We start from the raw sequence: 25,638 nt of genomic DNA on the forward strand, positions 1-25,638 counted from the left end.
GTTGTCTCCTTGGGCAAAAAAAAAGTCTGTTTAGTTTAGTAAGGGGATAGGCAAGCGAGCTTTGGATGGCTTCCTAACCTTGTGCCTCATTCCTCTTCATGGGTGTGTCTGACTTAAATTTCTGTTTCTTAATCCTACTTGAGTCTTTGCGGGTGAGGAGAGATGATTTCTGACTCTTTTGCCCGTTGTAGGGTAGAACGCAACACTGAAATCCCTTCTGACAGAGCAAAGGCTGGCAAGTATTAGAAACCACAAGAACTTTGATACAGAACCAGCCTATACTTAACTGCCCTCTGCACACTCACACAGCATGCCCACACAACCGAGAGCCAGGCTGGAGGCTGCTTGGTCTCAGACGGCTGCTTCTCGTGCCCCACGCTGCTTTGATATTTGCAAGCCGATGAGCTGAATATCACATGTCAGGGGTTGGCAACAGGCAGTGGAAAGACAAAAAGCTGTTCCCAGTACTTCACACGGAGACAGTATTGATCAACTTGTCACTTAGAAATCTGTGGAAAAAAAAAATAGGCTAATCCCCAGTATGCTCCTTCTCTAGCCGACTCCCAAAGCCCAATTTAAGCACTCCGTTTCCCTTTAAAGAATTTAAAATTAACCCAGTGATTGCTTTTAAATAGGAAATAAGAAATCAGATGTGGCTAGAAAGCGTTCTGTGGAGTTTTTCTTTACCCTTCTCAGTGAAAGGATATTCACTCTTTGTGCCTACTTTGAATACCATTTGTCCTTACATAGTCAATTTGAGACATCCTAGAAGAGAAAGCTGATGTCCTCAGGTTTTTCTGGAAACTGGGACCCTGTAAGGATGTCTCAGGGATGACACTCAGAAACAAAGTCTTCCCAGATTTCAGAGTGCTTTCCGAAACTCTGCCAGCATTTTTAGTAGCCTGTGCCTTAAGGAGTCTGGGCACCTTACCCAAAAAGAGCTAAAAATGTAATTTGCAGTTCTTCAAGTAATCCAAAACAAAGTATCAAATCCCTTCCCATCTTCGTTTGCCAGGGAAAGTCCCCATGCAATGGAACTGGCCTCCTTCTGCAGCACAGGGGACAGCAGATGTAAATGGAGGGTGGAGTGGGAGAGCTTTTGGAAGAGTGATCAGGCTGTGCATAGTATTCAGCCCTACTTAATCACAGATGCCTTGCTCCAGAGTCAAGTTCCAAGTATTTCCATGGTGTTCAAACATAGAATTACCTGGCTGTCATTTGCTCTGGAATTTCAACCACCAGAGTTTCCTTGGCTGTTTTGCAGCTGATGACTTTTTCCATTATTTTAATACTCACTCAGCAGATACTTACTTGGTGTGGGTCGCTAACCAGGCAAGAAAGTATCAACCGACTGCCGGATTTTCCAAATGTGAAGATTTGTGTGCCTGCGTATTGTGGCCACAGAGGAACATGGTGTCTGAAGTGCAGAATAAATGTGTATGGCAGTAAACATGCTGCACATGACAAACACGTGATTTGACATCTGTCTGAGTAGCTTATCTTTGACTTTGTATAACAATACATCCCTTCTGATTCTTCTTCTTCTTTTTTTTTTTTTTTTTTTTTTTTTTTTTTTTTTTTTTTTTTTTGCCCCAGAGAAAGGGTTAAGGAAAAATCAGTCAGGGTAAGAGTTAGAAGTGACTGTGAATAGTTCTGCTGCAGGTGGACATAGAAGGCTTTCATTTATCAATTTCTTAACAGGTTAAGCTGGATGTTTTAAGAATTAATCATTCTAAATTAATGATTAAATCATGTGTACTGCTATCCAGATGGGTTGCGGTGAGGCTAGGGAGCTAAAGCAGAGTTACATGATACACTGCTTCTGTCACAAGCCGTTTGGGCACCCAGCTCACAGTGTCTGGCTACCAGCTATTTCATAAAGCAGCCATCGTGGTGGATTTCATCACCGACAGGCAGCAATGCCAGGTAGACCTGTAGAACACGTACCTTGAATTTTGACTTAAGACCAAGGAAAGATGATCAGAGTCATCACAAATAATTCTTTTAATATCAGTTCTCCTTTCAAGCTGTAGTTAGGAGAGCTTTAGAGATGTAAGGAGGCAATATGGAAAAATGCTTGTACTTCATTGCATAAACTGTGTCTTGTCCTGATGTCCGTGCTTACAGAAGGGGGTGGAAATAACTAGGCAAGGACTTCAAAGATGGACGTAGAAAAATGATCCGTAGGAGCTGGACGATCACACTTGGGATATGAGTGATGTTAGGATGTTTGGGCTTCATAAATGCATAGGGAAAGATTGCTTAGAAGAACATTTAGCAAAGTCTTTCAAATTTCTGTTCAGAGGTTTTTGATTTTATTTTTACTGGTTTACTAGAAAAAGCTTAAAGTTTCCTACCCTGAAAAAGAACAGCTTTAGCAAGTAAGAGGTAAGTAAGAAAGTTATATCCAGCCTTAGGCTCACTCCATTTATGTTTTCAAGTGTGGATTGTTTTGGATCCTTGAATTGAGAGACTCAAATCAGCTTCAGGTATGCAGGATTCAGCTGGCCACCTGAGGAGCAAAGAGGAGCTCATCTGCAAGGAAACGTTAATCTCCTCCTACTCTGATGGCGCACAGCTGGCCTGGAGGATGGCCTTTGGGGTCTCTGAACAGCCAAAGAATCTAACCTATAGCTGGAGGCAGGACGCAGTAAAGGTTGGATTGGTGTACTGAGGAGATGCAGACACTTTCTGGGTTGTCTGACATGCTTATCCCAACATGCAAAATCACACAAACCACAAGGCATGGGGCTGGGAAATAGTTTTCCCCATGCTCAGTAGGAGGGCTCTAAGGAGTCTCTTGCCTTCCTGCGCAGCCGGGGCATGACTCACTGCCAGGATCTTGCGAACATGTTGCAGTGAAGCTGTTCTCTCTCCTTTCGAGGGTCTCATTTCAAGTGACATTCTGATTTTCTTGTTCCACACTCGTAGGATGCTAATCACTGCTTACACTTCTCAGGATACAGTGATTAAGGCCTTAATGTCTTAGTGAAACAATACATAGACTTCTTAAATGTCAGAGAAGGCTCAGGTAGTCCATCTTAAACCCAGTGCTGTTGTATGTAAACATTTGTGCCTAATGGATATTTCAGAAATCCCAACCTCTTACGCCCAGAAATAATCATTATGGTCACAGAGTCTGACTTCCTACATGGCACAACCCGTTCAGGCTCACCCCAAAATTTCTGCATTACAATTTCTGTATCTCCACATCCTGTGGCTAACCCACATCCTGTGCTGGGATTCTGTATTGGGTTCTGTATTGATTAGATTATGACTGGAGACAAATTAAATTTTTAGCTTGCATTTTCAGTAGTGTAGCTTGCCACTCTTTAGGTTTTTCCTGCTGGAGTTTTACAGGGCTTCTCCCAGTTATTCACCTTTGCCATTAAGTTCTTTAGCTCCTTCCTGCAAGAGCAATTTGTGTTAAACTGGAAGTCTTTAGTGTCCTTGCCCTGAGCTTGCACCTTCCACAGTGCTGCAGAAAAAGGTGTCTAGAAGAAGTTGTTCCATGTACAGTGGGAATAAATATAATTTTCCTTTGGATTTCTATCCTCTATAAACACTATGTGGACTTAGGATGACCTGACCTTTCCTTATGTCCTTTATGCCAAGTCTCCCTAAGGAAAGACAGGTGACTCCTATGCAGCTGTGTCTGTATTTATCGGTAAGTGCTTTGCAGCCAGAGTATATAATATCTGAGTTCTTTTTTTTTTTTTTTTTTTTTTTTTCCCCTATGTCATCAGGACAGTAATTTTGGTATCTGTCCTTCAGCAGTTGCCAATTTTCACAAAACTGGTAAGAGCTTAATTTTCCTCGGGATTTTTACACTGGTCGCAATTGACAGATTCAGAAGTTTTGGGGGGCAAAGGGACAAAGCAGAGAAACAGATGATTGGAAAGACAGCACAGACATGTAAATGCTTTTCCCTCGGAAATGAAGCTACAGATTCTTACCTAGGGAATTTATGGTTCTTTAAAATTGCTACCTCTGAGTATTCTTACTCCTTGTCTTCCTTCCTGTCTTTTTTCTTTTTTTCTTTTTTTTTTTTTTTTTTTTTTTTGAGTCTTCTTTTAAGGTCTTTGGGGGTTTCATGAAAGAATGTGAAAGAATGGAGCCCTGTGAGGCTGTACAAAAAGTAAGACCAAATTTTCATTGTTCAGAGGTGATATGTATGGGAAGCAGTAGAGAACACCTTACTGTCAGGCTCTTAATGCTCTTATGTACTAAGAGTCCTCTCTCAAAATTGTATTGAATTATGCAGTTATGCAGGATTGTGCATAATGAAACCAGAATGACTAAAAAATGATCGCTTTTATCCCAGCAGTCATGCATGATTAATTGGGTACAGATAGTATGGTGACACCTTAAAATATAAGGTATATATAAATGCCGAGCAGTATTTTTACACTGATGTTATCCAGAAAGTTGGCTGATAGAAAACACATAAAATGCTTTTTAATGCATTTCAGTATGTGCAGCTTCAGGTGAAAAAGTAACCTTGTAAGTATACCTAACAAAGAGTTTTAAGAACTTTATAATGGATGCTCCCAGTGCCTAAGTTTGGGGTGATCTGATTTTTAGACACCTGTCTATGATTATCAGAGGTAAGCTATTTATTTATTTATTTTTGTGCTCTGCCTGTCAGTTCCATCACCTCACAACAGTTCAGTTTTTATATTCTTGACTGTTGTGGTGTTGGATAATTCTCATAGCTCTCCCATGGCTGTCAGCATTTACCAAATGAGGAAAGGTAAACAGATGACTTGTAGATCATAGAATCGTAGAATCGTAGAATTGCTCAGGTTGGAAAAGACCTTAAAGATCATCGAGTCCAACCACAACCTAACCATACTACCCTAACTCTAACAGCCCTCTGCTAAATCATGTCCCTGAGCACCACATCCAACTGGTTTTTAAAGACATCCAGGGATGGTGACTCTACCCCTCCCTGGGGAGCCTATTCCAGTGCTTAACAACCCTTTCTATGAAGAAGTTCTTCCTAATATCCAACCTAAACCTCCCCTGGTGCAACTTGAGGCCATTTCCTCTCATCCTGTCACCAGTGAGAAGAGACCAGTCCCACTCTCGCTGCAATCACCTTTCAGGTATTGGAAGAGAGCAATAAGGTCTCCCCTACCTACCAGTGCAGGGTGTTTTGTGCCCAGGGAGCAACTTGTCTCACTATTAAAGAATGAGACAAAGAAGATATTAAGTACCTCAGACTTATCCTGATCCTTGGTCACCATGTTGTCCTCAACTTCCAACAAGGGATGGAGATTCTCCCTAGCCTTCCTCCTGCTGTTGATTTTCCTGTATTTATAGCAATATTTATTGTTGGCCAAGTTCAGTTCTTCAGTTGGACTTTGGCTTTTCTAATTTTCTCCCTGCACAGCTTCACTGTGTACCTGTAATCATTATAACTAGCTTGCTCACTCTTCCAGAGACCATAAGCTTTCCTTCTGTTCTTGAGTTCCAGCCAAAGGTCTCTGTTCAGCCAGTCCAGCCTCCTTGCCTGTTGGCTCATCTTCTGTGACTTGGGGATTGTCAGTTCCTACACCTTTAAAGTAACTTCCTTAAAGCATTCCCAGCCATCCTGGGCTCCCACGCTCTCCGAAACTACCTCCCAAGGGACACTTTCCACCATGGTCCTAAAGAGGCTAAGGTCTGCCCTCTGGAAGTCCAAGGTGGCAGTTCTGCTGACTCCCCTCCATGGTTCAGCAAGGATTGAGAAATCTTGTGTCTCATGATCACTGTGCCCCAGACGGCCTCCAACCTTTACATCCCCCACAAGACCTTCTTTGTTAACAAACAGCAGGTCCAGGATTTTGCTTCCTCTTGTTGGCTCCACCAGCTGTGTCAGGAAGTTATCTCCCACACACTCTAGAACCTCTGGGACTGTTCCCTTTCTGCTGGCTTATAAATCCAGCAGATGTCTGGGAAGTTGAAGTCCCCCATGAGAACAAGGGGGAGAGATCTTGAGACTTCACCCAACTGTCTGTAATGTGTCTTGTCCACCTCTTCATCCTGGTTGGGTGGCCTGTAACAAACTCCCATGATAATATCAATTTTATTGGCCTTTGCTTTTATTCTGACCCATAATCTCTCAACCCTATCATCACCATCATTAATTTCCATACATTCCCATTCTTTCTTAACATAGAGGGCTACACCACCACCCTTCCTGCCTTGCCTATCTCTTTGGAAAATCAGTAGCCATCCATCACAGCACTCCAGCTGTGCAGGTCATTCTACCACGTTTCGCCCGATGGCAACTATATCGTAGCTTTCTGACCTCACAATGGCCTCCAGCTCCTCTTGTTTACTACTCATGCTCCATGCATTAGTGTAAAGGCACCTGATCTGGGCCTCCTTTTGAGTGGCAGTAGCCCTAATATCCTCTTGACCATACTCAGGTGTTTCTGTAGCCACCTACCACACACCAACTCTTGTGTTGTTCCTACAAAAAGGTTAGTCATCCTCCTCCTTCACCAGGGGACAAGACTGTGGGATCTTACTAGCACATCCCTCTCCTACAAGTATCATCACACTACAAACAGGCTCTGTTCTACCTTCCTGTCTACATTTACTGCACTGCAGATATTAATATTGTTTACTAATGCTTATTGATTTATTGATTTATTTATATCTGTGTTTGTATGGCACGTAACACAGGATGTACCTTTTTTTTTTTTTTTTGCCATTTGCAAAGGTTTTTCCATCCATTCCTATGCATCCTGACAAAGTTTTCTACCCTCTCAGCTTTGCTGTGTGCCAGTTGAATACTTTGTGTGGCTGTATCTTATGTAGGGAAGGAAGTGGAACCTGCAGTAAAGGAAGAAGGAGTGAGTCTGAATATTATCATCCCCTTGATTTTTTTCCAGTTCTGAGTTGTCCTTAAAAGCTGTAATGTAATGTAAAAGGAAAAGATTTTTTTCCAGAGATTAAAAAAATGTATCCCAAAAAGTCTCCCAAGATCTCAACCTTCTGTAGCAAGAAACCAAAAAATATTGGAGTTCTCCAGTTAAAATGAAGTAAATCATTCTTTCTGGTTTTTAACGACCTTTTTTGGCCTGTGTGTACTTTTTTACACTGTATTTTACTAAGGAGCAGAAGCTCAGTGTAAAGGCATCATGGCCAGGCTGCACTGTACTGCATGCTCAGGCATCACATGCACATCTCAGCTGAGTGGTAGATTAACAGAAGTCAGGGCTGGGACAACAGGGAAGAGAACCAACATTCAAAATGAAGTCTCCCACATCTACTCTTGGGAACATATCCCTGAACACATCACTTCTAACTCCTGAGTGTCTTTCTTGTAAGCCATTAAACCCATTTCTCTGACATATTTTGTATTGTTTTTCTTTTCAGTACCTTAAAAGTTACTTCTCATTTTCTGCTGATCCTGCCCTTGTAGTGGTTTCACAGGTAGCTGATTGAACACCCCAAATACTTGAACTGTAGTGTATATGGGATCTGGGTGCAAATGTGTGTTCTGGGCCATCTCTGTTGATGGTTGATGATATTTCACTGGAATTCCAAAACTGTTATGTAGCAACACCATGCTGGGTGAGGTACAAGTTCTTGGTTTGTTTTTGTGTGATTCATGTATGTATATAGAGTAATCTGTGAGCTGAGGTAGAGCTAGCTAACCAGGGGTGTTGAATTTCTTGTTGCTCTCTTTTTTCAAATGTAGATGTGTTGCAAGAATAGATACGCATACCTTAGTTCAAACTTCCCCTTTCTTTTTCTTTGTCCCACTTGAATCATAACAAATAATCATGCCTTTTCCCTGAGCTTGGCTATCTTCGGGTCTAATTCCCTCTGCATAACTTAAGAGTTAGATTATTTCAATATGCTTTAAGCTGTGCTGTGGAGAGTGTTATCTGGTGACTGTCTCACAGTGCTAGAAGATTGCTATTTGTCAGGAAAAAGCAAAGTTTATTATCTTTATTCATTTTATATACTGTTCTTTGTTCTTTTAATGTTATTCTAGTTCAACTTCAGTTTCTACTACTTGTATCATAAAATTGACTTTGATTCTGTAGCTCTGAATCTCAGAAATGCGGAGTGACACGTTCCAGTGTACATCATGTATTTCACCTGCTCAAATGTTCAAAGATATTTCATTCCTATAGAGTGAACCTTACCATGGTCTAGCTTTAGTGCTTTTATTTCATTTTATCTTCTGCTTTAATGTGTTTAATATGTCCCGACTTAATAGCTCTGCTCAGTGCCTAGCAATGCTGTAACAGGCACCAAAGAAATAGAATTTACTGTGATAGTGTTGAGTTCAATTACTGGGGAAATCTTCAAGATGGCCATCAAAGTCAACACTGATACAAATTTTGATTTCCTGTTGCACTACTATCTTTGAGCATTGCATGTTGTGCACAGCATGTATTTTAGCAATGTGTCAAAGTAATAATAATAAGAAGAATGTCAGCCTAGAATTTAAATGTGGTGAAAGCTCTTTGCTTTACTGGCAGTAATAAAAGCAAAAAGCAAGAAACTCTTTTTAATTTAATGGGACAAAGGTAAACCAAAACTACTCATTCTTTCCTTGTTTTTTTCAAGTGACCATAGCTGTCCCTTTAACTTGATGGCTGAATTGAGAGCAGTGTCCTGCTTACAGCAGGATGGGACCAACAGGTGACCTCCTCCAGCCAGTAACTTTGCTTCTACCCCAGCAAAGGCTTGCTTTCATCTGCAGAGCTCCCTGTAACTCACCCACATGCAAATGCTTCTGACCTTAATTAAAGCAGTTCACCTCCCTCTGCCTGAAGGGATGGTTTCCTCATAAGGCAGTTGTGTTTAATTAGCATTTGCATAGCATTCTGCTGGTTGCTCTCTGGGAGTGTTGTTCGGTAGGAGCGTGGGATTGCTGAAGCCTGACTGGCAAGCTTTGCACCCTCCTAATTGACACAGAAGCCAAGGAGAAGTTACACAAGGAAAGAACAGAGAATCGTTAATGATGGATCATTAGCAGCTAGCTCCTTTGAATGAATGTAGATAACTTTATAACTCCATCAAAGTGAAAAGTAGCGTGATGAATGATGAGTCAAACAATGAAAGCTCAAAAAAGACACTGTTTTTTATAATTGCTGTGCAGTTTTCTAGTGTGTTCTACTTTGTAAGACTAATTTCTTTGGAAAGTGTGAAGCGTTTTATGCCCGTTGTACACTTAATATCAATTTTGTTTTCCTCTCATTAGGAGTTTATTCAATGTCTTCTGCTATCACTGCAAGAACTCCTGGGATTTAAGACAGGAAATTTTTACACTAGCAAAAATTTGCACAATCAAATGGAAACTATGTACAAATACTGCTAAGTTCCTGTGGGAGTCTGATGATTTCTTTGTATAAAGAAGTGTATGTTCTCAGCTACACGTGCCAGAAATAAGATTATTTCTAATTTGTTTTTATTTTTTATAGAAATTGCCTAATATTATTGCCTATTGCCTAGGTATTGATCTCTCACATGGGATTTCCTCTGAAAATTTAATTATGTTCAAACTGAGTTGAATTAGGGAGATAAGTTAATAGAAAGATTAACTTAACCCCTGATCTAGCTCTCACAAATATTAGTGTGTGAAAGGTAGAGAGATCAAGAAGTCTCAAGGACCAGCCATAGATTCTGCTATACCAACATAATAATTCCTAAAAGCCTGATTGATAGGAAATCTGTAAACTCCTTACGAGACCTCTTTCAGCCTTTCACTGTCTCTACCATGACCAAAGTTTATTTGCTAGTGCCTAACTTTGCTCTTACTTTTGCAATTTAAGTCAGTTAATTTCTCATCCATCATGAATATGAAAAAGGGTTTACTTTCATGTAGCAGAAGGGTCACAGTTAGATTTTTGAAGACAGTTCAGAAGACAGTATTTTTTACGGGCCTCCTCTTTGTTCAGTCGTTCATGCCTTCACTGATCATTTTGGTTGCTGTTCTGCAAGAAACTCTTGGGGTTCGTGGCTATGCAATGGAGGACCCCCACTAGTCACCATTCCAGCTGTGACCTGCCATCCCTAACTAGAGCAAAAGGATTATTTCATGTGTCCTGCAGGCTTCTCTCTTTTTTGTACATCCGCACATGACGCTGTAACCTTTTTCACAACAACATGATGTTGACTCGTATTCACTTTGTGATCTAGAGTGACCCCTAGCTTTTTCTACCTTGCTGATTGTCCCTGTCCTGTATTTATGAAATTAGATGTACCTCCTTCCCCTTGACATTACTGAATTTCACCCTGTTTTATCAGACCATTTCTCTGGTGTAGCCTGGTCATTGTGAAATCTATTTCACAATCAGTTTTAACTTGAACTCCTCTGAAACCTAAGCAGTACAATGTGAGTTCCATCAACTGACCCACTAAAAAATACCGATTAGTGCTTCCTTCTCAATGGATTCCTGTGGAGCTCACTTGAAGCATTCTGCTGTTTTAGAAGACCCCAAGTAGCTGTTCTCTGAACTTGATTTCCCACTCGGAATTGTACCTGGCTTTGGATTTACCTAGACCATGTTTCTTTAGTGAATTCAAAATGTGCATCTTCTTGTCTGCCATTAATGAAAAGGAAACCTAAGCAACTAGAACTCTATATCTAGATTATCAGCATGTGAAGTTAGGTGGGATGTATCTCACCCTCAGTGCTTCTTCTGGTAGACAAAGAGGAGGCTGAATGAAAATTATTTGTTCTTAATAGGTACATCCTGAATACTTTCAGTGTGATTATTTTCTACATTATTTAATATCACTCGAAGTTTAATGATTTGATCTGTAATTCCCCAGTTCTCTCCTTTCTTTTTGAAACATAGGAACTATACCTCACCTCTGCTAGGAGCATACTTATTAGGAACATACCCAATCAGCTTGGAAAAAAGTTTTCCTAAACATCCCTTCTCACATCATTCTCACTTTAAAATCCTCTTACAGGATGACTTCTTGTGGTTTGTTTCCCTTGCAAATTGATGTCCTGTTATTCCCTCAGAACTAAGCCAGACTGTTCTGTGTATATATTTCTTTGCATTTCCAAGTAAAGCTGTAGTGATACCAGGGAGGATGTAACTACATGTGGCTTTTTCTGTAAAATCCTTATGAGGGTATAATAAAGGCCGTAAGTATGAATAGAGGAATTTTTCTGGCTGTTGTCAAAAGCATCAAAAGTTGTTGAATTATTTATTAAAGAAAAAGTTTTAACTGACAATTCTGCAGATTATTATCCTCTGTTTCTCTATAAAACAGTCTTTCTAATCTCAGAGTAAACGTGTGACCTGTTCTTTCTTCTGAGTCTGACAGTAATAATATAACTACTTGTCTGCAAAGAACTGCATTGAAATCCTTCTTCAATTCACTGCAGAGGATTGCTAAAAACTAAGATCAGAATACCTGAAGTAGACACAAAAGTTTTTGTGTCATTGCCAGCTTCCCTAAGCGGTTTCCACCTTTAAAGTTATTCTTGCCCAAAGTAAAGAAACCATTGTTAAGTTTCATATGGCTGCTACTATGTTTGTTTTTTCTTGAAAATATGAAACAAGGTAAGGAATACTGTTCCTGAGCCTGGTGCCAGTCCTTCATCACTGCAGGGTAATGATGAACGCTGCAGAGGTGCTTGAATTGTCTCTTGCTAGAGATGGTGCTGCACGTGTGCTACTGGGAAAGCAGTAACAGTGCCTTTACATGACTTTTCCTTGGATTCTAATATTTGTCCTGCCTCCCATTGTGAACAGTGTGAGGATTTCTGCAGCACATCCCACTGTGTGGATTTAGCAGTGTCTATGTTAGGCTAGCAGAGTGGTAGACCTGGGATGTAACATTAGTCTGAGAACACCTGAAACACATACTGCTGGAAAAACTTTCTTAACATTGGACAAATATTCAGCAAATCTGGCTTATTGCTGCATTATTGTTGGCAGGAATTTGTTTAGTCTTTAATTCCAGAATATAACTTTTCTGTGGTAAATAAGCACTGTCTTGTGGTTTAACCCAGCAGGTGGCTAAGCATCACATTCATTCACTCAAAACCCCCTGCCCAGTGGAATGGGGGAGAGAATCAGGGGGAGGGAGAGGGAAAAAGTAGAACTTGTGGGTTGAGATAAAAGTATTTACTATGATAGATAAAAGGAAAAGGATAAAGTTATGACTGTGTAAGTATGTATAGGAATGTACATAACAACTGATGCACAAGCAATTGCTCACTACCCCCCTCACCAATGCCCAGCTAGATCCCAAGCAGTGCAAGAGCCAGATGAACTCCCACACCCTTCAAAACTCCTTCCTCATGATGACCCATTTCTACTCCCTCTCTGCTCCTTGGCCCCTTTGCTGAGAATGGCCTTGGCTGTGTACAGAACTGCTTAGCAGCAGCTATAAACATCGGTGTCTTACCAACATTACTTTTCTCCTAGAACCAAAAACACAGCATCATACCACACTCTGAAGAAAAATCCATCCCAGCTGAAACTAATACACACTGTGTTAAGACTGCTTTGAAAATTACTTTTCTTTAAACTAACGTAACCACTTCAATATTGCTATGGGCAGTAAATGTTGAAAATAATATCTTTCCTATCTGTTTTTTTTTTTTTTTTTTTTTTTTTTTAACAGGGCCAGGTGTAAGATATAGTGAATTTGTTGTGTCACATCCCAAACCACCTCCACTTGTTGGACAGCATACAGTGGAGGTATTGAAGGGCATGCTTAGGTATGAAGATGATGCCATAGAAGAACTGCTCCGCGCTGGTGTTGTGGCTCAGCATGAGGTCAGATAAGGAACATTAGCTACATTCCTTCACACTGAGCTCACATAGCTTTGTCCTCTCTTTGCTCCCTTCAGCTCCCCTAATGGGACTCAAAGAGAAGACATAATTTAATTCTTAATTTACTTCCATGTGTGTTTGTATGATTTTAACACTGATGTATCAAATAAACAATTTCATGCTGTCCAAGTGAAAGGTTTTTTTGGGGGAAGGAGGGTTAAATATAATTATACGGCCCTATGTGGCTACTCATTTTCTGTATATCGTATGGGAAATGGAGTTCTTATCGTAATTACAGTAATTGCCTAAGTGTTTGTCCCCAGAAAGGTATTATGTTAGTGAAAAGAAGCAGAAATGTAGTAATTCTTGTAGTAGACTCTCCCTTTGCAGAAAGCTGGCTTGCACAGTTACTTCAGTGGAAAATCAGCCATGTACAAACTACTGGTTGATCTAATTGATTCTGAACAGAATCTCAGTCATGAACTTTTCATCTCTATTGTAAAGCACAGGTAAAGTGACCACTGAAAAAGTCTTCTGTTACCTGGTAACACCAATTACTGGTACGTCTTCATATTACATTGCATGAGCATGACAAAGTCAACATGTTAGCAGAAGAAGGCTGGAACTGATCCAGTTCTTCAGTTATGAACTGAACCTCTTGTAAGACTGATTGAGAGATAAACTATGATTCTCTTTTGTAATTTTAATCAAGAAGGCCCCGAGCGCTCTTTAATTAATTGATTCACACAAAATTGCATGCCAAATGGCACATGCCAGAACTTGCCCAAGTTTTTAGTCTGGTTCTGTGAGTAGGTACTGATATTTATCTCTGACACGAGATGCCATCCAAAATGCCTTTCACTGTGAATAAAACGTAGCTTAAATACAAATATCTGCAAAACTTCTGTTTTAGTCCCAACCATGTGATTATAGCATGGTCAGAATAGACTAACCCTCATCAGAATTAGTAATACCATGTCCTGTAGTAGGGATGATGCTCTTTGGGGTAAGGCACCTTGTATTGTGAGAAGGTGAAAAAATTTGATCCACTACAAACAGTAAGGAAAAAATTAAAGAAGACCCATTTCTTCTATGCAAACCTGTACAGAAGAAACCTATAATTTGGCTATACTTCACTCACAGAAGAAATGCCATGCTCCTCTATCCCAGCATATAGTTTATGTAAACTGTGTATGGGCAGGCCTAACTTTTGTAGTGTGCATCCTGGGAATGAGGCAAAGCCTTTCTGCTCCTAGAACTAAATAAAACTAACTCAAATTGACACTTAACAAATAATGTCTGTATTACTCCCTAAGTATCAGAAACAATCCTGGCATTATAACTAGCTTTTCACTTTGTTTCCACTCTAACAAACAACATCCTCTGCATTATATCTGAACTTCAGGCTCTGTATTACCTTCTGGAGGAAAAAAAGAGGTCATTACATAATCAAATTGGAAGTGGAACCCTACTGTGGTGGCTCATTTTTGAAGCCCAGTGTGTTTTGGTTCATTTGTTTGTTTGTTTTCTCTTTGTTTTTGTGTGTTTTTTTTTTGTTTGTTTTTTTTTTTTGCATTTCTGGCAAACTCCATACTCTGTCCATGTGCTAAACACATCATGAGATTCTGGAAGAGTGACTTCTTAAATAAATAGAGAAATAAGTCTGAATTGAGAATAGGGAGATGATAGGTGAAGAATTGAAACTGAATTGGAAGAGGTTTTGATATAGTCTGTCTTCCTTTTAATCTAAGGGGAACATCCCCTATTTTAATGAGAAAAGCAGAATTTTGAATTCAGCAACACATAAAATGGGTAATTGAATTTTGTTTATTAATGCAAACTATTTAGCATTATCGGAAAACATTTACAAATGAATTTCACAGTTCTATTTTTTAAAGGCCCTCTTCTTCCCATTTCTAAGAACTGCATACATAAGATATAGAAAAATATTGGACAGTTTTGGTAAAGGATTTTTTTTTTTTAATTATTTTTCTTCCTGTGGTTTTCCAAGCAATGGAAATAGCTAATCACCACATCCTTAGCTATAACAAATAGGCAGAGCTTCTTTGATTTTTATGTAGCAAGCTTGTTTAAGTCAGCAGAATATCTGGTTATTAACTCCGTAAGATATTTCTTGCAGAGTTCACACTCAAACAGTGTTTCCCTTTCTTCTTTTCTTAGTGTTTTCCTCTCTGGTATGTTGACAGTCAAATGCCTAGGGAGATAATCAGAGACATTATATTGTCTCACCTCCAGCACTCACTGCAGTGAGAGCAATCCAGATATAATTTTGCTTTCTCAGTCTTTGATTAAGTCATACTCTCGAACACAGGCTGTAAAAACTCTTCTTCTAATTGGAAGATGGTTTGTGTCTGGAAGTCTAAGAAGTCCGGTGAGCTTCCAAGATCTGATCATGAAATTTTGCCCTTTCATAAGGTCTGGCCCTTTGGTTTTTTCTAATTTTATGGAATTTTAAAAGTCCATAGTATCCAAGCTAGTATAGTGCCATTTTCCTTTAAAAATAAATGTAAATAAATGCAGTAAAAGAATTTTTAAAAGTTACTGCTCTCTTCTAAGTAATATTCAGGAATATGTGTCTCTGGAGCTCAATTGCCAGATACATTTTGACAATCTTTCATTTCAGAATGGCTTTCTCTTGTCATGCAAAGCAGGAAATCAATCATCACATGGGATTCTGAACCTCATAAGCTGAGATCCCTCCAATTTCAGAGGAGGGATGTAGCTCTCTCAGGCAATGAGTTTTATTTTTCTCTGCTTAAATAAGAGAGAAATCTGCTGCTGTCATGGTGTGAGTGTGAATGGGTTGGCTTTACTGACTTGATTGAGACATCATTGTATTAAAAAAAAGACAAGAGAGAGAGAAGACACACCTATTGCATCTGTTGACTGGTTCAAATCCAAACCCACATGTAACTATCTGCCAGGATGCTGTAACTGCTATTTGAAAGGGACATTTTCATTTTGATGACTCTTTGGTCCACAACCCCTTTGACTCCTTTCTCTGCATTGAGGAACCCCGTTGTCCTTGTATTGTCTTTACTTGAATATAGAGAATGTCCTCAGCCTCCCTCCTATCCTCTTCCTTTTTTTTCTCCATGAAAGCCTGTAAGGCTCTTCATCAAGTATAAATCACCCATAAAACTGCAAAAATGGTGGAGTCAGGCTGGCTTTGCAAAATCTGAGGATCGAGCTCAAGTATATTAACGGTTCACCAAAAGTTATTTCCAATTGAACAACACGCAAATGGACAGTGATGATTTTTCCTGCTCCAATACAGTTCTTATTCATGGTGTCTCTCCCCGATCATCTTCCCATACACTTGGTAAGTTCCTGCATGGTTGCCTGAGCACATGGGAAGTCCCTGTGCTGACTGCCTTCAAGGAATGCTTTAGAGTTGGCATCCAAAAGTATTTTTTGTAACAGGTTACTAGCAGATGCCCACCCGCCTTGTCAGCTCGCAGTATAAAAAGGCCTGTGTATCCATGTTCATGTGAAAACTGCTCTTTTGATAACCATCACTTAATTTTGCAGGAAGGCAAATGCTCATTTTCTTCTTGGGTTTATAAAAATGGACAGAAAAAGAAGTTATTTTATTTTGTTATTTTCTTTTTTCTTTTTATATATGTATATATATACACACAAACAAGCAGAGAAAGGGAAAATATCCCCATTTGTGACTTAAGTACAAAATATAAAGGTCTTTTTGTTTTAAGCTCATTGAAATAGTCTCTCTGGATGATTGTTGATATTAATCAGTGTTTTGGCCTTGCTTTTTGAAAGATTTAAAGCTCAGCCTGAAGACGTCTATCAGCAGTGTGCTAAGGCTAAATTAGCAGTTATAGTAGTTCTTCTAGTGCATGAGCAAGCATACTGAGCAACTAGGGAGGACATTTTCATTAAATCAACATACAGCTTTGCCACTCACAGAGCACTGTAATGCCTCAGCGTGGTGAACCAGGAGGTAACAAGCAGTTAGGCATCTCTATGACTAAAATGGTTATGATTTATTTTAATATCTACCTGACAAGACATAGCTAATCCTTTGTCCTTCATAACGTTACAGCAATGTATTAAAAGGTATTTATTTACCCAGAATGTATTAAAAGCTATTTAATTGTGAAAAGATAGAGAAAAGGTAGAGTACTTTCAGAGTTCAGGAATGCTGGCACAGCTGCTCACATTTCACGTCAATGACATTAAGCAGTGCCAGATACAGTACTTTTCTTAACTGCTTGTACATTGGATTTAATGTGCCCTGGTGAAATGCTAAACGCTATTAGCTGACAAAAAAAAAAAAATCCATCTCAAAGAAGTTCTTGCAGGATCAAGTAACCTCCTACACAGAGGGCTGCATGATACTGGTCGATGTGATAAAAATACACTGATAAACAGTGATAAAGTCACCTTTTTAAAGTTGACAGCCACTCAATTCAATTACCGTATGTTTCTGTTGTGACTGGAATTTGGATCAGATGTGTGAGAAAAATGCCTGGAATCACATATGCCAAGGACCCATGAAACTTCTGCAACAACATTTTTGGCACAGGCTGTATCAAGGATTGAAGGAGGGCCAACCAAGAGCTGAGATGGAGACAAGTTGCTAATTTCTGTTTTTTTTTTCTATTCTCCACTGGTACAAATAAAACCAATTAGTCTTTAACCAATAAGAAATCCATAAAAATCATAGTGTAAAGGGTGTAATTCCTTACAAGGCCCTCATATTGGTCTAATTTAGCAAGCAGTGTCACACTCCTTCTTAAAAATACTCAGAAAAACAGACTGAGGAAGAATCCGCATCACTGGAACTGCTTCTGTCTCTCAGCTATTTCACAATTCACCTGTGTAATTATTATTCCAGACTGTCCAAAAAACCTTTAAAATATGGGAAGAAATTTGAAGATGTGTAACCTGGTAAAGGATTGCATACGTAGCTCTCATCTCTTGCAGATCCATTGGCAGCTAAGCTTCCACACTAAAATGTTATATATAAAAATGCAGGCTGATGTATATACATTTTCCACTGACTCTTCTTATGCAACACTGAGCTTCTGACTAAACCAAATGTAATAGGAGAAAAATGACAGTTGTCTGATATTTTTTTAATCTTTTTATCAAAACTCTCTATCTCCCAAAGTCTAGAGTAAAGGTTTTTTAGGTGAAAGACAGAAATACTCATTCAGCAATGCCAAACCAAGCTTCCTGTGAGTTTCTTGTGCCCCATTTCACCTTCAGGCCAGGTGGCCACAAGGACTTGTATTGTATATTGCATGAGTTTATCACAAGAGCATACCATGCTGCTTAATGGGAAATGCAATCTAGCTGGAGAAAACAAGATCGTGAAGCAATCACACTGCAAAACTGTACATGAGTTCATGTTTTCCAAAACAATACCCATTGTCTAGTTGCATGTACTCTTGTGCAGCCCTGGCTATAATGTATCCACTTCATGGAATTCTCCATTCCCTAAGGAGCATGTTTTCTGGGAAACAGTTTGATATAGAGAAAGGTCCTTAAGAATAGGGCATACTGTGCTTGAGACTTGTGTTCAGGTACGTCTGTATTGGCATAAACCTCCAGATTTTGCATTATGGTAAGTAACTGGAGCCCTTGTGTGCAGCCCAAGTCCACCTGTACGTCTGCAGAAAGATGCTAGCTGAAACAGAATCTCACCTGGCAAGAGTGTATGTGACCAAACAGATTGGCAGCAGAGCCTGGTTGCCACCTTGGATCTGATGAGATGGGAGAAACCACCATGGTAAATTGGTAAGAAATGTTCACTTGTTAACAAATTTGCATTGTTTAATACATCTGAAGACGATTTATTGCCTGCTTTATGGGGTTCTTCTTCAGATTGTCTCCTTATGCACAGGATGTCTTAACTGCTTTACAGTTACAAGTGTTTTTGCAGAATTTTAGGGCACACATCTGATTTCTAAACGTGTATTGCTGGTTTCCAACACATTAAACCAAGAAATTGATTGCCCAAAGTATGAAAACTAAAACTACATATGAAATGTAAAAAAATTATAGATCTATTTTATGCCATAAACATTGTGTAATTGAAACCCTAATCCATTACCCTTTGAGGGCAATGAAAGAGAATTCTCACTGATTTCAGTGGGCTTTGAATCTAAACCTATGACTACAGCATGAATTTTGTATATTTTTGAATATGCCAGATTATGTCATTTGTGTAGAGATGGGCTATTAACATATTTTCTAATAATCAGGCATATTCCACGTACACAAACCCTCATTTCTTTAACTTCCCATGGGAAAGGCTTTCGTGTTTTATTGTGCTCTCATCCAGAAAATTTAAATCCCTGGGGGGGGGGTTGCATCTTTGATAGGGCTAAAAATTGTTCTCTCTCTCATCATTTCATTTTCACTTTAAATTGTGATATTGTATAAAACTTAGGTACTTCTTTAACACCTGTGAGGTTCTATATAATATATATAATTGCATTAATGATCAAACTGTTATCAGTTCTATTGTGTGACTTTAGTAGAAGATTCATTTAGTGAACTGTGTTTTGAAGAGAGGAGAAATCCTAAACATTTTTGTGAGTAGCTTACTGTGGGAAATGTGGACTACAGCCAAACTTAAATACTCAAATACCCAGAATCAGACCTTAAAACAATCAGGAGCAGCTTAAAAATTCATAGGAGATTTCTGAAGTAGTTTGGTAGAACAATATATCTAGATATGATTTTAAAAGGAAAACAAGCAATAGCAAGTTTCATGATAAATTTTATGGAGCTGGCAACATCCCTTGTACATATATATGTCTTTGGGAAAAAATGCAGGTAATTGCTGGCTTTGTTACATGCCTGGAATTTGTCCAGCTCCGTTCTCTGGGTTTTTGGGAGTTCAATTTTTTAGGAGATTTTTGTTGTTGTTGTTGTTGTTGTTTGGTTGGTTGGTTTTTTTACTCAGTTGTTGGAATTGATTTCTACCAATGATTTTACTAGCAGTATTTTTTAAATATGTAATTGTCCACAGTATCACCTGGGCATTCAGTCAGCAGCTGAATGCTGGAATTGAGGTGATTTTGCATGATGCTTTGAAATAGAGGCTCTTTAATGTTATTCATGTATTTGAATAAGTTGGTTATGAGCATTTGCTCTGTAAGGAAATAAGCATTATGTGATTTAAAGCTATCTGAATTGGACTGATCAAGTGGATTCCCTTCCTCTTCCTGTCAGTAAAGTCAGAGGTAGTTGTTCAGATTTTTTTTTTTGCTGGAGGAGACAGAAGCTCAACTCTTAAGATGAGAAGAAGATTGATAGCAGAAGATACAGGAAAAGATCTTGAAACGGTGGGATTTATCTTAGATCTGTAGGGCTTCATAGCATTTAAGGCTTTATCCTCATACAAAGAAGACAAGTGCAGTGTCTGCTGGACTAACTGGAGGCTATCAGAGAATCTGTGTGCCACAGATTTCCTGTTTGATGCTGGACGAGTCCCAGTCCCTTCTTTTAAACTGTGCATGTGCGGTTTGGTGCTTTCCAATCAAAAGGACAGACTAGTGATTGTGAGCTGACCTGATAATGGAGGCCATCTCTGTTTAGACAGATGGAATCCATTGTCTGTCTTGCAGAGCCATTGTGTTGATTTTAGTATGCATGTGTTGCGGCACAGCAGAGAAGTTAAATTGTTTTGCAAAGTGAGGACATTCTATTTTTCCCGTAAAACCAATATGAACAACCGCAGTTTCCCAATCTGCCTTTACTGAAGCAGAGTGAAGCATCCCCAAAGGGCTTGTGAAAGACCTCCACAGATCATTTTGGTATAAACAGATAGTATCTTTGTACCTAGTGATTGCTTACATATAAAACTGAGATCATGAACTGTTAGAGTTTGGCCTTTCTGGCAGCGGCTGCAAAAAGTTCAGGAAGTTAATCTCATTTTCTGACTGGGATAGTGACTTTAAGGTTAGGCAGATTAGCTGTGATGTATATTCCCAGGAAGGACTACTGGCAGCATTAGAGGAAATGGAAAAAAATATGGTTTTACGTACAAGGTGAAAAAAAAAAGAAAGGACAAGGCAAGAAAAGGAAAAAAAAAAAGACAGAGGAGAGGAGAGGAGAGGAGAGGAGAGGAGAGGAGAGGAGAGGAGAGGAGAGGAGAGGAGAGGAGAGGAGAGGAGAGGAGAGGAGAGGAGAGGAGAGGAGAGGAGAGGAGAGGAGAGGAGAGGAGAGGGGAGGGAGGAGGGGAGGGAACAGAACGGAAGGGAAGGGAAGGGAAGGGAAGGGAAGGGAAAAATTATAAAGTAAAACACGATGACAGGTGATCACTGTGAAAAATCTAGCAAAAATCTTACTATGGTTGATCTTCTGGTCACTTAAGCTCTAGTAGTGATATGCAGCATTAATGCTGTGGAGAATGATGGCAGGCATGGACAGACTGACAGACTTGGCGGTAACCTGTCTAGGGATTTCAGAAATGATGCAGGAAAGCCTTAAGCACTGTGTGGTTGTGTCACTGTGTTTGCAAAGTGGTTCCCAAGCAGAGAGCTGAAATCACACAGACAGGACATGGATGGAGCACCAATGGAGCTACCTCTACCACCAGGCTATGGAGCAGCCTAGTAAGAACTAACTTGCAGACAAAAGTTATCCCAGTCTTGGAAAATGCACTCAAACGAACGAGGTAGTCCTTCATCATCTGTTCCCTGAGCTGGAGATGTATGCTCTGATCACTTGCTTCAGAAACATCCTTAGAGGAGTGGGCAACAGACTTTGCCTTTTGGAAACCAGAAGGTATTACTGCATTTTTTTCCGTGTTCCTCACCCTTCAGAATTTGAAAGTAAGGGCCTGATCCAGTGCCAAGTGGAGCACATGGAATTACTTCTTTTGCCTTTGATACATTCTGGCTCAGCATTTACTTAATGGTCTTGATTTTATAAGTAGCTTTTGGGTTTGAACTTTTCACTCCACATTTCCCAGATAGAAGGACAGGACCCACACTTATCTCATTAATTTCAGATGGTTTGTTTCTGCTTTCAAGGTGCGCGCATGGAACCCGCTGAACTTCCCGGACACAGCTGAATGTGGAATTTAGCCTACACTTAAAAGTAGCTCTGGATCAGTAATGACAAAATGTTTTGAAAGTGGATTTCAGTCTGATTATATTTGTAATGCTCATATGCATTCCAGGAAATACTGAAATATTTGAACTCCAGAAGTAGATACCAATGAAAAGTGGATTGAAAGCTTGCATGCTCAAATATAGAAGAAATTTGAAACAGCCCAACACTGGCTAAAGCTTTCCTTTATGTCTTGCTCATTAATTAATTAATGAAATTCCATCCCCCCCTCAAAAAAAAAAAAGATTCTCTTTGGAAAATATCCAATTTTGCAATCGACTCTCAAACTGAAAAGTGAAGAGAGAGAAAACCATGCAGATTAAATGATCTAGTTCAGTATTCATGCAAGTAAGTGTGAAATGCATGAGTTTCCAAAGTAAAAAAAAAAATCAGGTACTCAGTCTGCCTTTCAAACACTGTCAGTAACTCATCTTTTAACCTGTCACATCAAAAATGTATTTTTTCCCCATGTAATGTTAGGAAGAAACTGGAAGTATGTGGAAGTATTTGGGCTCAATGGATACTCATTTTAGAAATTCCCATCTGAAAAATCTCCTTGCTTTTATGTTTCTAGACAATGCTACCATTGCACGTATGCTTTTCTTGCAAAGGAGCAGCTGGGATATGGGTGCCCCAGCAACTGCTGTGCTCCTTTAAGAGCAGCCCCCAAAAAGGAGCATTATTAAGGATATCAGGACTGCCCTTGAGATGTGGTGGTGCCCTGCTTTGAGAAGCATTTGGAGGGGCAGGGCAGGGCACAGCCCCTTGTGTCCCTCATGATGGTGGTCAGGGACCAGCTGAACCCACAGAGCCCACATCTGGTGAAGGGGAGAGGTAGGTTTGCAGAGAAGATGTGGGATACAAGTGGTTTGGGAATGGTGATCTGGGGATCCAGATGAAGTTGTAAGGCCCTCTGGAGTAATTTGGAGACCAAAAGGTGGTTTAGTCCTTACTTCTGTTTCTTGTAAAGGAAAAGCCTCTTGAATTTCAGTCCAGCACAGCTGGAATGCCTAGTTAAGCTATGTAGAGTCAAAGGGGGAGTGCTGGTTGTGGGGCAGGGCAGCTCTTCTGGCTGCTAGTTGTATTGTTTGAGCCCTTCTGTCATGTCAAATCTGCAAGCAGCTAGCGGTAACTGCTCTGTGATTTATTTCACTCTCAAGCTTGATAGCCTGCCTTTGGGACAGCAAGACAACAAAACTGTTGGAGTATGAGCCATGCCGAAGGTCTGTGGTTGCACTCACACCTTATCCTGCCAAGCCACAGAATATTCATGTAAAAAGATCTGGATCATAGAATGGCTGGGTTGGAAGGGACCTTGAAGACCATCCAGTTCTATCTCCCCCCTACCATGGGCAGGATTGCCAACCACTAGGTCGTGTTCCCCAGGGCTCCATCCAGCCTGACCTTGAACACCTCCAGAGCTGGGGCATCAGTGGCTTCTCTGGGCAAGTTGTTCCAGCGAGTCACTACCCTCAGAGTAAAAAATTTCTTCCTAACATCTAACTAAGCCTCCACTTTTCATTTAAAATCATTCCTGCTTGTCCTATCACTATCAGACCAGGTAAAAAATCAGTCTCTTTCCTGCTTATAAGCACCCTCTAAGTACTGGAAGGCTTCAGTGAGGTCTCCTCAGAGTCTTCTCTGGACTGAACAAGCCCAGCTCCCTTAGACTTCATAAGAGAAGTACTCTAGCCCTCTGATCATCTTTGTGGCCTCCTCTGGACACACTCTGACAGCTCTGAAAGCAGTGGTATCTTACCTGAAGAAAATACTGAGAAATTCTTGACTAGTGATTGCTGCTGGGGGAGAGAACTGCTCACCTGCTCCATTCAGGGCTGCTGGTGGTTGCTCTCTGGCTTATCCAGTTAGCTTGGAAGTCCTGTGGGCAAGGACTGCCTGTTCCTGTGTGTTTGATATAACATAATAACATAATAAGATCATGATTTCACTTGGATACTACAGTAATATGAATGGCTAGTTCATCAGCTGTGAATTCTGAGAACACTGGCTATCCTTCTCGTTGTGCTTTTGGACTTCGTTACCAACGATCTGATTTCTTTTATCAGTATGATTTTGGGCTACACTCAGAAGATCTGACTACTTTCCTTTTTTTTTTTCTTTTCTTTTGTTCCTCTTTCAGATCCTTAACCCTTAAAACTGACTGAGACTTATCCCTTAGATCTCTGAATGCTTTCTGTTGTTGTCAAAAGAAGAAATGTGATAATTTGGAAGGTTCACAGAAAGCATTATTGTTCTTGCAATCTGTCTAATGTAAACTGCCCTAGAAAAGCTCTTTTGCAGCCATTTTAATTCACTTTTGCAGAATTGTAGATTTTCAGTTGGCTAAAGACAAGGACTTTTCTTTTATTGGGTACTAAGAGAGGAATGCAGTTTAACTGTTCAGTTTCTTATCCTGGAGTTCAGCTCTGCCTAATGGGACCAGGGGGAATCCTATGTGGTTAACTTATGGCTAATCTTCCTTTGCCACCTTTTTATTGTCAATAAGGGGTGAATGCTACTGGTGCAGTCTGTGGGTGTATTATCTCGGCCAGTTCCTCTTCCATAACGCAGTCAAAAATAGCTAGGGAACACTTTTGCTGCCCCCATGTCCAAGGGAGATTTCTGCAGTGTCTGTACACTGCCACATTGCAGAAAACTGGAATGACCTAGGAGCATGATCTCAGTAGCAATGTACAAGCAAGAAGCCTGGCTCTCTGTAGGAGGAGTTATACCAGTTCACACCAGCTGGGAATCCAGCCTGCTTACATGTTTTTTGCTCAGTTTGAAGTCGTTTTACTGGGTATTTACAAGGTTGCTGATGCCTACAATGGCAATGTTACGTTCCCACAGCTGTCTTTTATTAGCTGATCCCAGAGAATTGCTGAATAATCTCTGGGGTGCATGCCAACTTGATAGGAAAGTATTACCCTGAATCTCCCTTTTTGTTTGCTCTGTTGCTCTGTCCCCCTGGCAGCAATGATTCCAGGAATTAGCTTTTCTGAAATAAGAGAATTTTTTCTCCATTCCTCTAGCTTCTTTAACTATTGCTGAATCAAAGCTGAGACACTGGGGAGCTGAACCAAGCATAGCTCTTCAAAACGATCACACTAATAAGTGGTCTTTCACTTTCCAGTGTGTTGGGAATATATCTTAGCAGCACTGGCCAGTAGATAGGAGCATCCTATCATCCAGGACAGCTTCTTAGTAATCTTTGATGAGCACAAACTCAACCTTCCTATGGAAAACAGCCAGGGACATTCTGTTTAAGTGGAACCATGAACTCTGATCTTCCCCACATTTCTTCCCACTTTGCTGCCATGAATGGAAAAACACCCAACCTTGTCAACAGGTCAACACTGAAGTAACAGCGATACCATGGTGAAGCTCTCCCATCTCTCTTATTAATGAACATTTCTAATTTGAAAATAGATACCTCATAACTAGAGGGAACATTGGGACCACACTTGTAGGAGAAAATACCTAAACAGATGTAGCCATATAACTTAACAGATTTTAACTGTGACACTCCACTCTTCATAGTTCAGTGTAGATCATAGAATCACGGAATGGCTTGGGTTGGAAGGGACCTGAGGGATGATCAGGTTCTGACCTCCTGCTGCAGGCAGGGTTGCCAACTGCTAGGTCAAATGCTACATTACGTTGTCCAGGGCCCCATCCAACCTGGCTTTGAGCACTTCTAGGGACAGGACGTGCACACTCTCTTTGGGCAACCTGTTCCAGCACCTCACCACCCTCTCAGAGGAAAACTGAT

The 25,638-nt window shown here is 40.1% G+C and overlaps 1 protein-coding gene across 13 annotated transcripts in view; it reads left to right on the plus strand.

The window, feature by feature from the left end:
* Positions 1–25,638, plus strand: part of SUGCT (succinyl-CoA:glutarate-CoA transferase) — a 354,560-nt gene that overhangs the window by 312,371 nt on the left and 16,551 nt on the right. For 4 of the 13 annotated variants that reach the window (XM_085226690.1, XM_085226691.1, XM_085226697.1 and 1 more), the window contains one exon: positions 12,604–12,944. The exons of 7 other annotated variants lie outside the window; for them this stretch is intronic. In XM_085226690.1, coding sequence (XP_085082816.1) covers positions 12,604–12,767 — 164 coding nt within the window. In that variant the 3' untranslated portion in view covers positions 12,768–12,944. Of the gene's footprint in view, positions 1–12,603; positions 12,945–18,393; positions 18,540–25,638 lie in introns of those variants that run through there. 2 more of the 13 variants (XM_085226693.1, XM_085226702.1) reach the window with 2 other exon arrangements.

Source organism: Meleagris gallopavo, chromosome 6, assembly GCF_905368555.1.
Source record: "Meleagris gallopavo chromosome 6, MGAL_WU_HG_1.1, whole genome shotgun sequence".
Classification (NCBI taxonomy): Eukaryota; Metazoa; Chordata; class Aves; order Galliformes; family Phasianidae; genus Meleagris; species Meleagris gallopavo.